Source organism: Calonectris borealis, chromosome 5, assembly GCF_964195595.1.
Source record: "Calonectris borealis chromosome 5, bCalBor7.hap1.2, whole genome shotgun sequence".
Taxonomy (NCBI): Eukaryota; Metazoa; Chordata; class Aves; order Procellariiformes; family Procellariidae; genus Calonectris; species Calonectris borealis.
The window spans coordinates 11,462,287-11,475,924 of NC_134316.1; the positions used below are offsets into that span (position 1 = coordinate 11,462,287).

General features: G+C 41.6%; 1 protein-coding gene across 1 annotated transcript in view; it reads right to left on the reverse strand.

The window, feature by feature from the left end:
- Positions 1 to 6,472: 6,472 nt before the first annotated feature.
- KIF26A (kinesin family member 26A) overlaps positions 6,473 to 13,638 on the reverse strand; it is a 110,543-nt gene continuing 103,377 nt past the window's right edge. The window contains exons 13-16 of the mRNA XM_075150954.1: positions 9,495 to 9,685; positions 9,018 to 9,038; positions 8,468 to 8,618; positions 6,473 to 7,941 (exon numbers count right to left, since the gene is read on the reverse strand). Coding sequence (XP_075007055.1) covers positions 7,766 to 7,941; positions 8,468 to 8,618; positions 9,018 to 9,038; positions 9,495 to 9,685 — 539 coding nt within the window. The 3' untranslated portion in view covers positions 6,473 to 7,765. The remainder of the gene's footprint in view (positions 7,942 to 8,467; positions 8,619 to 9,017; positions 9,039 to 9,494; positions 9,686 to 13,638) is intronic.

Here is a 13,638-nt window from a genome sequence, read left to right on the forward strand (position 1 = left end):
ATTTTGTTTTTTCGAAACCGTGGATTAATAAGGCAACGTAATAAGCTCTGAACCCTATACAAATGAGAAGCTGTCTCTCTGGAGTATGGATATGTGGTGTGTATGCATGATTTCAGTAGTTGCCTAAAAAATAATCTTTAAAAATCCTAGCAGTGTGAAATTCAATCTCTTGAACTTGGATTTAGTAATGATTATGGCTTATTGTCTATACCTAACAGTGTGATGAAAGTATGACACAAAACTGAGCAGTTCTCAAATGCAGTTTAAATACAAGCATAGCTCAGTGATGTTCAGGCAGAAGAAATTTTGACCTATTATATATGATGACTAAGAAATGTCTCAGCTGTGCATATCAGCACTGCTGGTCCAATTCTAAGCATAACCTCACTGAGCCCAACACAGCTGAGTGTTTGAGTCCTAGAGGTGTCCATTCCCAGTTTTTCTACCAGGCAGCTTTCCTTTTACCAACCCCTCTCTTCTTACGCTGTATCCTCTCCTGGCAGGGACCAGCTCACATTGCACAATAACCTAATGGCAGACTGCATTTACAACTGGAATATTAGTAAAGAAGAGCTGGAAGAAAAGGTGGAGATACTTTAGTTATCAAAGAGCAAATCAGAGACCAAGCGAGGTTCTGAAGAGGCAACAGCAAGAAGAATAGACAATGCCCTACAGAACGCTAAGAACTGGGAAAAGGAGAAAACAGGGAAACCTTGCGTTTGCAAAAGCGTTTTATAAAATTGATACATCAAAGCTATACATAGGGGTTTTGGAAATGATTCAGTTGGGAGGAGGCTGAGCAGAGATGTGACCAAGGATATAAACAGGGGGAGGATGGAAGGTGCAGCACATGGCTGCCCTCGGTCCTCGCCACCCCTTTGTGCCTGCCCAGAATGCACAGCTTTTGCAAAGACATGCACAGTCCAGGCACTGGCATTTTCCTTCTTTATGGATGTATTTGTATACATTATAACATTTTCCTCCTTCTGTTTCTCTCCCCAAAAGCTGAAGGGAAAGCTTTGCTTTCCCTCATTTCCTGTCATAAAAGTAAATAACGTCTTCACTGTGAAAACGGAGCAGTTTGAAAATGGCATCCCATCGGAGCTTGTCTGCAGTGTTTCAGCTGCCGCGTCTGAAGATTTTCCTCCATACTCAGCAAAGGACATTGAGAGAGACATATTTTTAAGAACTGTTATATGCTCAATTTGGAGGGAAACACAATAGTCCACTTTGTCCTTCCCCCTCATACCCTGTCTATTTAGACTAAAAAATTGTGTTTGTACAGCACTTAGCCCCATGAGACTGAAGCCTTTAGGTACAAATGTAACTCATTTAAATGGTAATGTACAACAAAATGAGTGGCACCCTTCAAAACAAGGGGCATTTGTAAGTATATCTGTGCCAGGTGCTGACAAATGGAGTGTCATTGTTACAGATGCAGGGAAAGGTCTCAGTGAGCCAATATTTAAAAGTCAGTTTTTCCAGTCAAAGGCCAAACTCTAAAATGTCTGCTTATTTCTCTACTGCCTGTGCCCTGGAGCACTGCGCCTGCCTCCCAGAGAGCAGCACATTAGGACTCTAAAGGTATTTCCCATGCAAGGTCAGATCAATTAAAATGCGCTTTAAATACAGTCACGTGAGCTGTGTCGGGAGCTCTGCAGCCCTGATTAGGTCCCTGACACTCTGAAGGGCGGAATCTAAGGCAATCTGCTGACCTCGGGTAGGAGAGCCAGATAACAAGGAGGCATGAACCTGCTTTTTCACCACCCTGGGACTGAGGGCTTTGCTCCTTCTGGCCACGTAATATTGCTGTAACACCAGCGATGCCAGGAGTTAACTAATTACCTGCTTCTTCCCCTAGTGAAGTCGACACAAAGATCCATTTAGTCTCGGTAAAAGACAGGGTTGTGCTTTCAAAAGTCAGAACAAGCTCTTTCAGCCGCCCCAGAGAGACCAGGCAGCACAGTGTGCGCTGCTGCCTTCCTTTGCCAGACCTGAGAGGAAGCTCCCACGGAAATGTTTACATTAAAGAAATGAATGAAGCAAAACCTTTGCAGAATGAAGCCGTACTGGCTCACACCAGGACCTGGGCCGTCCACTTGAAAGACAAATTAACCAAACAAAAGCTGTCTTAGAGAGACCTCCTTACCACCAAGATTTGAATAAGGTCCTAATCTCTATAGAATATATTAATATAAAAGTACAAGTGAATTATGCTACTGAATAAGTGTTGATGCAATGGATAGAAGGCAGAAATGTTACTTGTATTTGCTGTATGAGCATCTCCTTACTGTCCATCCCCCAGTGAGATGTAGCCAAGTGACAGCTGCCCTTCCCTCTCATCCGGGAGCCACAGGAATATGCCCAGGAATAACCTGTCTCAAGCTGAATGCAACCGTCAGAAGCAACAGAGATATAAAAAAAGGTAAAAGCAGGCCACTGAGGAAGTGTGCATCACCCCGAGTCCCTGTGTGGGCTGCTCGGAAAGATTCCCCTCCTTTTGCCACCATGCTCCTGCTGCCCCCCACCAGCTTGCGGGGAGAGTCTCGGGAAGGGAAACAATGAGTGAAATAATGGGCTTCTACGTAAGCTGCTGTAAGGTTACTGCCATGCCAAACCCACCCCACCATCAGGCAGTTCCCCTGCAGGTCTGATAATAAATCTCTCTGAACATCTACACTGTCAAGAGTTATGTCTTATTCTACGTATTCCACAAACAGATTTCTGCAAGTCAAATTCTGCATGAAGCCATGAGATGCTACATACAGGAGCAGCCTGGGAGGCAATTTCTGCTTTCTAATTTGCACTCATGATATCATTGCACATCAACAGAATTATTCTTTCCCTTCTCCCAAATACCACTGATATAAGTAAAATATTTTCAGCAGGATCTTCATTTGGTGAAAGTCAGCGTAGTTCCACTGAGCCACTGCTAAAGCAATTTACACCATCTGAAGCCCTGGAGCAAAAAAATCCAAGTCAATGGGATATAAGCCAAAATTCGAGTGTTTTGCTGGATACAAACCAGATTTACTTGCTTGGTTGAACAGGTGCCTAAGTGCTCTAGTGAATTGAGGCCCAAATTGGGGCCCATTTTTTATTTGTGTCCACTTCTGCCAGCTTGGACATCTGATACAGAGGTCATCTTATAGCTAACATTTTTGCCTTAAACCCTGCCGATAACCACAATATAGAACAGCTGCCTGTGGAGTTATGTTCCACACATAACTTTAAAAATAAAATGCAAGTGACTGGAAAACGTGGGTTTATAACTAGAACCAGAATACATGGGTACCTTGAAATAGAAATAAATGAAACACTTTCTGCCTGCTGAGAAAAGAACAAATAATCTCCTATTTCTATTGCATTCTCTTTTAGTACTGACATTTCAATACTCCAGCTAGAGTGTCCTAGAAATGCCTTAGCTGGAACTGGTTAGACCAGAAGCACTGTAAGGAAAAAGGTTTTACACATACATTAAATGAGTTTTTGCCTACACACCATCTGATTTCTCTATAAGGAATCTATATTTGCAATAACTGCATTTCCAAACACTTCTAGCAACGTAGCAATGTCCCCCTAGACGTACACTGCTTAGCACATGGTTAGCAACAGCACAGCTGACAGGAGTGGCTACTGACTCCTCGACTCATCCATCCAGCTTGCAAATTCTGTCAGGTGAGTTGAACTCCCACCTCCTAGGAGTAGTTTATATATTGGACCATGACCATTGGATGGGAAAACGCAAAAGGAAGCTTGGAGGCCATATCCAGAATGCAAGGTTCTCCTCGCTTTCCTGAGTCCCTGCTCGCCAGATGAGAGTCCTGCTTGCTCACTTGATTTCTGGTCCAGTCCATACTTCATCTCTTCCTGAAAGGTGCCTGACCTTGTGACTGAGGCGGTGGGGACCTCTCCTCTCCCTGCTCCTCACACGCAGGCAAGCTCACCTCTGGCCTCCTGGTTAGTGAAACCTGGTGAGAGGTGGGTTTGAGGAAAAGGGAATTTATGTCCCACTTCCTGAACTTCAATCTTCAGGCTTTATTTAAAGTCACCATTGCATTGGTTTAAAAAAACAGCAGCTGTCAATACATTTTTTCCTGTTGCTGGGAAATAAGCATGAGGTGAGCTGCTTGGTAGACTGGGGCATCAAGGGACCTAGAAAGGGTTGCCCCAGCAAGGAGGAGGTGAGGGATTTCACAGGAAGATCTGCAACCAAGGGTCAAAGAATTCTACTGTGAATTAGCCCTGCCAAAAGTAACACAGGCAGTTCTCCAACACCAGTGAGTTTCTAAGGTTTTATTTGATACCGTAACAAACCCAACAAGATCCCTTCTTCAAGTGTGCAATTTAATAGCTCTCTTAAATCATTAAATCTCATAGAATCATAGCATAGTTTGGATCGGAAGGGACCTTTAAAGGTCATCTAGTCCAACCCCCCTGCCATGGGTAGGGACATCTTCAACTAGATCAGGTTGCTCAGAGCCCCGTCCAACCTGACCTTGAATTTTCTCAATAGAAAATTAATGAAATAAAGCATTCAGCTTCATTTTGCAATTATCATTTGTAACCTTATATAATTAAGCCTTTTGCAAAATAAGCTTGAATCATAAACTAAGCATGTATTTGCATAAATTTTAACTGGACAGAACTGCAAAAGTAACCAAAAAGAAAGGAATATTACAGGCTCTGAAGTCTTGAGATATGAAAGACAATTCACTATCCACAAACACCAATGAAGAACAGAATTTGCATAGGGAAAAGTCTGCTATTTCATCCATCAGTGCCTCACCTTATTTTGCATCTCAGGCTTGTTTTGTGTCACCAAGCCAGAGGCTAAATGCATTTAATATGCATGCTATTACCATGTTGACATGGAACTAAGCAGCCCTGAAATGTCTCTTTTGGTACTTTGTGGAAAATATAACCATAACTAGAAATTAAGGAGAAAGTATCAAAGGATGCAGGACTGATCAGCAAACACTATAGAGCAGAATATTTAAACAAATTGTCAGGTTTATAAAAATTGGGATGGATGATTAGCGGCTTGATTTTTATTTCAGAGGATTATAATATTGCCACAGTAGGGGAGAAACAATTAAGACCTCTGAGGAGAGGATAAAGTGGCTGGCAAATAAAAGAAACAAAAACTCTTGTGTCCATTCAAGAGGGGGTTACAGGCTACCCTGAAAAGACTGTGAGCCCAGTCCTGCTGTGCCCAGGGCTCAGAGGCTACCACAGGTCAACCCACCTCACAGCAGCACCATTAGGATGCCCATCTCCAGAGGACAGTGTAATGGCACCAGCGCAAAACCTAACACCACAGTGCGGAGCTCCCCATAAATATATTCTGCTTCGGCCCTTCGTTTGGAGGTTTTCCCCTTTGCTAAGAAAGACTCATCCCTCCGCATCTGCTGCCTTTTTTATTTTGACTGTATTTATTTATCTGAACCTTGCTCTGAAAAAAAAACCCACAAGGTATTGAATCACTCCATGGTTTTGATTCCACCTTAGGAAGAACTGAGTGTCTGCACACACAGAGAAAGTAAATATAGCAGAAACTTAAAACTTAATAAATATATCTGGTATTCAAGGATATCAACAAGGGGATCCTCCAGAAATTCTAGATGCCACGTTCCCCTGCATACAACCCAATGCAGTGCCAAATATCAGGAAGCAAACACAGCGCACACTTTTCCAGGGATAAATCACAGAGAGGTAGAAAAGAGCAGGGCATCCTTCGTAACCTATGCAAAGTCACAAAGATATATAAGCATCAAACTCTTGCTCTCACTCTCCCACTTCTCCAGCTGCAGAAAGAGGAGGAAAGCATTTTCTCCCTCTCACAGGCCTCTTGTGAGGGTAAGAGAACTTGCTGCTTGGATGCCATGCTGTTAGGGCTACATAAGGAGCGATAAAGAGGGAGGGGAAAATTTCACACATTACAGGCCGTTTGGCCAAATAGCTGGAAAATACTCGAGATGGTGTCATTAGAAGCACTAGCTTTACATTAAATCTGCCTGGAGTTACTCCAGCCAGCATCAGTGGGAGACGAGGTCCAGGCACAGCTACTGTCTAACCAGAGAGCAAATGCAGCAGTGTCAGAGAGAAATGAATGTAGTCGTTTGCTGTCACGGACCTACAGGGCCCAGGGCTTGATTCCAGTTCCTAAAGACTTCTTGTGTTTTTAGACCCATTTTTAATTGCTTTGCCTCATCAGGGAAAACAAGCATGTGAGCCGCAGGTCTTTGTTCTGTAAACTATAAAGTGCTAAGAGAATATAAGTATTATCATCGCTATTTATTTTACCCTTTGGTGTTTTGTCTCTCTTTCCCGATTGGTTTATGATGACTAACGTCAAAACTCTGTTCCCAGTTAGCTCTCTTGGGCAAAGAGATAATATAATATGACATTTAATACAGTGTACTTCTCTCTTCCGAACATTAAAATCATGTACATAGCAAGAAGCAATCGTAACAATAGATGTATCTTTTATTCACAGGTAAAAACTGAAGCAAGCTGTTATAATACATATTTGTACAAAGGATTTGAAAAAACCATAAAAAGGAAAATGATTAGAAAATATGATTCATTATGAAATGTGGTATTACATACACTATTAAACCTTTTCAAAAGTATTTGTTTGGCAACAGTTTATCAATAGTTTCCACACTTAAGTGGCCTCCTTCAAAAAAGCACAAATCTCATGCAGCATGTATAAACTTGATCCTGAGGGTTTGCCTTCCTTAGAAAAACTGTAAAAAGATATACTATTTGTCTTAAAAGTTCAAAATGCAAATGCTATATTTATAGTCAAAACTATATAAAAATATGGACCTAACTTAACATTTACAAAAACTTTTTGTTCCTTTTTTTTTTTGTTTGTTTTATGGTTTTGGTAATAAACATAATTCTCAATTCCTGCAGTCAGAGAGGAAAAAAGAAAACCAAAACAAACCACAGTGCCCTTTGTAGACTTCCTCACATTAAGTTTACGACTCCAAAAAGACCAGGTCTGTGATAAGTGAGGTTAGTAACCAAGGAAGTAGGTAAGCAGTTAATATATATCTATATATGTATATATAAAATGGAAAACAAACATTTATTTTGATCTGAAAAAGTAATAATACAAAACCTGAAGGTAAAACAATCATCTCAAAATGCCATAATACACCTTTTCAATAGATAAATGTTCATAAAAATATCTTGAACCCTAACCAAGAAAACAATTATAATACAATTTTAATTCTGCTACATAAAACAGCTTTTCTATGAAACAAGAAGGCAAGTTCAGGTATGAAAACATAATTTACTTATTGCTTTTGCTACAATGTTGTTTGTTTTTTACATATAGTCATAAATACACTATACAGTATAAAATATTTCATAGGAATACATTTTGTGGTCTGCTTAGGTTTGCTGGCTTTAATTCTAGCACCAAATACAAAAATGAAAAACAAATTAACTTTAAAGGCACTTCCATTGTATGTTTGTTTGTTTGTTAACATCTTGGTTTGTACTAAATTTCTTCGCTTCCCTCTGGTAGAAGCAATACTTGAGCTTGAGCCTACTTTATCTTTGTACAGTTCAGGTCACGCTGAGGCACCAAATGATTTATGAACATTCCCATCCCTCAGCTGTTTCTTTCTCTTACAACATTCATTGTTGCTTCAACTTTCCTCCTTCACTTCCCAGCTACTTAATCTCTTTACTTCTTCATGTCGGACGATCCAGCTTCACTTCCTTCAGTCCCTTGAAAAACCTCTCTTCAAACCTCCACTTCCCTTACTCCATCTTGTGCATCTGTTATTCCTATATCAAAACACGTCACTATCATGATATGTGACTTGCACAGATTAACACACTGCTCCAGTTCCTCTGTCACTTGTTCCAGTGCCTCCAGGTACTCCTGTGACTCCTTATCGAGATCAGGATCCACTTCAACTGTCAGACAAAAAATTAGTGAGTAAGAGAAACAGCTCATAGCAAAACATTATTCTATCACAAGGGAGCCAATAATGTAGAGTACAATTTTATTTCTCTTGAACTAAGAATTTTTTTTCACTTTACTCAGCAGATGCAAAACTCTACCTTGAGGCTCCAGTTAAGCACAGCATTCAGTCTGTGAACAAATCTCATGCCTCAGTTTCCCAGCTATAACATGGATATGGAAACATTTTTTTCCTTCTTTGGAAAGAAGGATAATAAAAGGTTATATAAATATTTAATATTAACAAGCATCACAGTGAGTCTCTGGATTGTTTTGACATTCTCTTCTGGTTGGTTTGGAGGGGGTTTTTTTGTTCATTTCTGGTACTACTCAGCACTGAACAAATCCCGTATCACAGAGTATTTTAGGGCTCAATTCAGCAAACTATCTTAGCAAGTGCTTAACTTTTTCAGTGGGACTGCTCACATGCTGAAAATTTGTTACATGCTCACCATACTGCTGTTTTTGCAAAGTACTTACAGTCGTCTTTCCACTTATTTGGATCCATCATCAACCTGCACTTTGTCTCTTCCAACTCTTCCTTCAAAAATTCATGCTTTGCCTTTACTTCTCTGATTCGCTGCTGGCGCCTTTCTAGTATCTTCAGCTTGGTATGGAAATACATCAGACCCTTTTAAGACACAGAAAGACCATTTCATGAATTTGCCTGTTATGAGCTGACCTCCAACAGTTTGACACAAATTGCTCCCAGCTCATTACTTGTAAGAGTTAGCAGGTGAGTTGTTTTGTTTGGTTGTGGGGTTGGTGGGGGTTTTTTTGTTTTCTGGGGTTTTTTATTTGAAGTTTACATTAATGGATTCTAATCTAGAGGAACTGCATGCTACACCACTCGAGCATTTGTGGCACTTCTCTGAATTAGCAAACATTCTAATACATTCTGAAATTACTACTGTTTATAGAGGAATTTTTCTTCCAGCAGTGCAAATGATAAACACAGCCTAATAATAATGTGAGAGTTATATTTAATCCTAAAACATATGAATTCTTATTTTCTTAAAAGCATTCCTACCTTCTCAACATCCTGGAAAGGCTATTATGAAAGAAATGGGAAAAAGGCATCAGAAGAATATAGAATTCTGGTCTCCAAAATAGAATTAGCTGAAGTGTTTTCCAATTACAAGTAAATTAAGCTCAGCGCATCCCTGATTTAATAGAATCCTGTCATTTACATAAAGAGTTAATGACCCTATAGTTGAGGGAGGCTGTAAGGTTTCATCAGCCAAGCTAAGATTATAAAGTCTTCTCATAATGTATTCATTGGTAACTTCCATTTACACCATCAGTCATGTTAGACACAATTAATTTTAGACAGTAATCATTTTCATTTTCTGTGTTAAGGGTACCCCAACATATGAATTCTAAAATTAATAATTATAGTGCTTTAATTGCAATCAATTTCCTGAACACCATTCCAGCATTCAAGCAAGGATTCTGCCTGTATACTGTAATTTAAGTTGTCTACAGTTGTTGTAAAATATGTGCTGACCTCAGTTTCCTCTTGTCTGTGTCGCTGTAATCGTTCCACATCATCTATCTCATAAACTTTAATTTCAAATGGCTCTTTTAAAGTGCCTGGCAAAGGTGGTAGATCAACCCATTGGCCAGTAACACTGGGTTTTCTTCCCAGGGAGGCAGCATCTGGCAACGGAGCAGGAATCAGTCTACGACGCTGGAGACCTAAAATTCAAAAAACAAGCATTCCTCAGACTCTAAGAGACTATCAGACTGCAGAATGTACTTCAGTGAATGAATTAAAGAAAGATCTAGGTTCTCAGGATACTTAGGAAGAAATGCTTTTCTTGATCTTCTCCTTTTAGTAAAATACCCTCAGGCTGCTAATTGAGTTACTGTCTTGACAAAGTATGCTCCACTTCGTTCATGGATGGAGTAACAGCAGTTCCTCTCCCAAAGCAGATGTCTGAGCATCAGTTCTTTTTTCTGTCCTTGCAAAAATATTTTGCCTGGATTAATTTTTCTTTAGTGGGCTACAGTGGTATTCATTACCTTGCAATGGCAATGAGATAGTGAGTAATTTCAAACCAATACTGATAATGGCAGACGAATCTGGAAATCTCCTGCTCCTCCAGTTAAAGCCAAGCAAGGTAAGATCCCTCTCATTGTATTACCTCTCTGCAAAGAGCAAACAGTTCCCTCCAGAACTCTACAAATGCTTTAAGGTGTGTACTGGGTTTGCGTAGCCAGGTTTTGGTAGCGGGGGGGCTACAGGGATGGCTTCTGTGAGAAGCTGCTAGAAGCTTCCCTTATGTCCGATAAAGCCAATGCCAGCCGGCTTCAAGACAGACTCACTGCTTGCCAAGGCCAAGCCCATCAGCGACGGTGGTAGCACCTCTGTGATAACATATTTAAGAAGGAGAAAAAACTGCTGTGCAACAGCAACAGCAGCCGGAAGAGAGGAGTGAGAATATGTGAGAGGAACAGCCCTGCAGACACCAAGGTCAGTGAAGAAGGAGGGGAGGAGGTGCTCCAGGTGCCAGAGCAAAGATTCCCCTGCAGCCTGTGGCGAAGACCATGGTGAGGCAGGCTGTCCCCCTGCAGCCCATGGAGGTTAATGATGGAGCAGATATGCACCTGCAGCCCGTGGAGGACCCCACGCCAGAGCAGGTGGATGCACCCGAAGGAGGCTGTGACCTCGTGGGAAGCCTGCGCTGGAGCAGGCTCCTGGCAGGACCTGTGACCCCATGAAGAGGAGCCCACGCTGGAGCAGGTTTACTGGCAGGAGTTGTGACCCCGTGGGGGACTCATGCTGGAGCAATCTGTTCCTGGAGGACTGCACCCCATGGAAAGGACCCACAATGGAGCAGTTTGTGAAGAACTGCAGTCCGTGTGAAGGACTTATGTTGGAGAAGTTTGTGGAGAACTGTCTCCTGTGGGAGGGACGCCACACTGGAGCAGGGAAAGAGTGTGAGGAGTCCTCCCCCTGGAGAAAGGAGCGGCAGAGACGTGTGATGAACTGACCGCAACCCCCGTTCCCCATCCCCCTGCGTCGCTGAGAGGGAGGTGGTAGAGAAAATCAGGAGTCAAGTTGAGCCCAGGAAAAAGGGAGGGCGGGGGAAAAGTGTTTTAAGATTTAGTTTTCATTTCTCATTACCCTACTCTGATTTGATTGGTAATAAATTAAACTAATTTCCCCCAAGTCAAGTCTGTCTTGCCCATGACAGTAATTGCTGAGTGGTCTCTCCCTGTCTTTATCTCGACCCATGAGCCTTTTCGTTATATTTTCTTTCCCCTGTCCAGCTGAGGAGGGGGAGTGATAGAGCAGCTTTGATGGGCATCTGATGCCCAGCCAGGGTCAACCCACCACAAGGTGCTAAATACCAGCAGTTTTCAGTGACTTTGTGGGATTAGGAGGCATTCAGAAGGCAGCAAGCAACCAACCAAGCTGCAACTTGAGCCACCTCTAATGTCAAGGCCTATCACCACCCATTTGCACCAGCACTCAGAAGCTCAGAGCATGACAAAACTCACCAATTCCTCAACAAGAGGGCTCCCAGATTTACAAATAAACAGCATACTGCCACCTTGATGCATCTGCTAGGGCTCAAGTTTCATGAAGCAGAGACTGATTTACATCCTTCAAAAACGCTGGTACATTTGTATACAAGAGTTGGCACTTTGGTGTCCAGCATTTTTTGCTATTGTAAGTCTCTCTTCATTCTCTAAAAGGCTGACCTTTACACTACATGTGTCAAGGATAAGTACACGCATAGAGCTGGTCAGGCAATGTTAGCAAGGCTGCAGTCCAATCCCTAGGTAAATAGGAGGGCTGAAGGCCACCAGGAACAAGCTGAAGTGTCACATGGTAGTAGTAAGTATAAGCAGCTTTTGGGTGACTGGTGACAATAAATTTAGTGCCTAATTTCCTCCTATTGAAAACCAACTCAGAGATAAGGAGTCTTATTTCTTCTGGTCTTCTTACAAAAGGGAGCACATCAAACAGACGAGACAGTGCTGTTCAGAGGACAGTGCTGACAAAATAACGTCTGGGCTGAGACCTCTACAAGAGAGTTAACTGCAAGTTAAGGCTGTCAGGTAAGCCCTGTCACAAATGTCAACGTGAAATGGAGACTAAATCCCAGCAGGTACCCCCAAAAGCAACACACCTCCATAGATACCTGAAGAGTTACCTGCTTTACACATTCTTAAGAAAAACATCCCTAATACTTAATTGCATCCTTACTAATTTCTAAGTAAAAAGAACAATCACAACGGGAATGTTTTGAAAAGGGGAAGACTTTTTCTACTTCTACAACACCTGTTCATCATTCTTACAACCCCAATTCATTTAGCCTGAATCACCACTATAGTCCTGCCTGCTGAAATCACCTGCTGTAACTCTGATCCTGTAACCACTTTGGTGACAGCAGGATCCCTTTGAAGAGGACACTAAACAGATGCAGTCAAACATATATACTAAGCAGACAAACTTCATACCCTTCCACTGTACCAGCCAGGGTCAATGTCATTTCCCCAAGGATGAAGTTAAAGGGTAACGGGACAAGGTTTCCAGTGACATATATGGGAGTAGGATTTGTCCTTAAATCCAGAGACTGCATGACTCCAACACAGTTTGGAGCTACTACTTTGTGAGCTACTCCAAGAATCTCTGACACTTCACAAAGATTACAATATATTTTAGGCCAATAATGGGTCTGCACCAAACATTCTTGTAAGAAATATTTCATGAACTCCCTAGGAAACCTCATTTCATGTATAAAACACAGTATTGTCTCCAAGTCTACAGCACTGCAAAAAAGTAATACATAATTTACTGATATAGAGCAATTTCAATTGGAAAAAGAAATAGTTCGTCATTTTTAAAGACCTTATAAGCATTTCCTGGGGCAAAAACAAATACAAATCCATCAGTAGGTAATGCCTCCTCAATATGTGTGCAACTTATACAGCTGTTAATATTGATTTGTAGGAAAGGTTTAAGAGGTTGATATGCTATGGAAAGAGAACTGCAGCAAATGTTGTATTAAGTTTCCAAAATGATTTATCACCTGCTGAAGCAACTCAGTTGCTTTGACCAGAAAGCACCACGAGATCTACCTCAGTTTAACTCATTTGGTTTTACTGCCAGAATCGAGCATCATGGGTGTCTACAGGGATTGCAATAAGTAGCACTTTCTAACCAAAAGCTCAGATTCAGCGCATTGCTGATATTAGTTCCTACTATATTTCCAACAGTCAGCATGCTTAGGTTGCTGAATGAGGCTGCTGGTCATTAGCTACATGCCACTGATTGCCACCGATTTTTTACGATACTACAGGACTTCAACCTAGATCAGTAAAAATGAATACTGTAACAGCAGTCATATGAGCCTGATTTTGAAGCTGGCTACAACTAGCGGCACTTACATGAGCACCACCTGCGAAAGCAGTAAGGAAAGGCACCGGAGAGCGGGAAGGGGGACCTGGCTCTCGTACGCCCACCTTTGCATGGTGTGGTCGGACGTGTCTGCCTTGGCACAGTATGTGAGCCAGAGCTGCCTGTTCTGAGCAATTCCTCCAGTTGGTTTCCTATTGCTTATAGTATCCACATGTACACTAAAATTTCCGTACAAAAACACTATTACGGTGCAATACAATAATTTTGCAATTAGCTG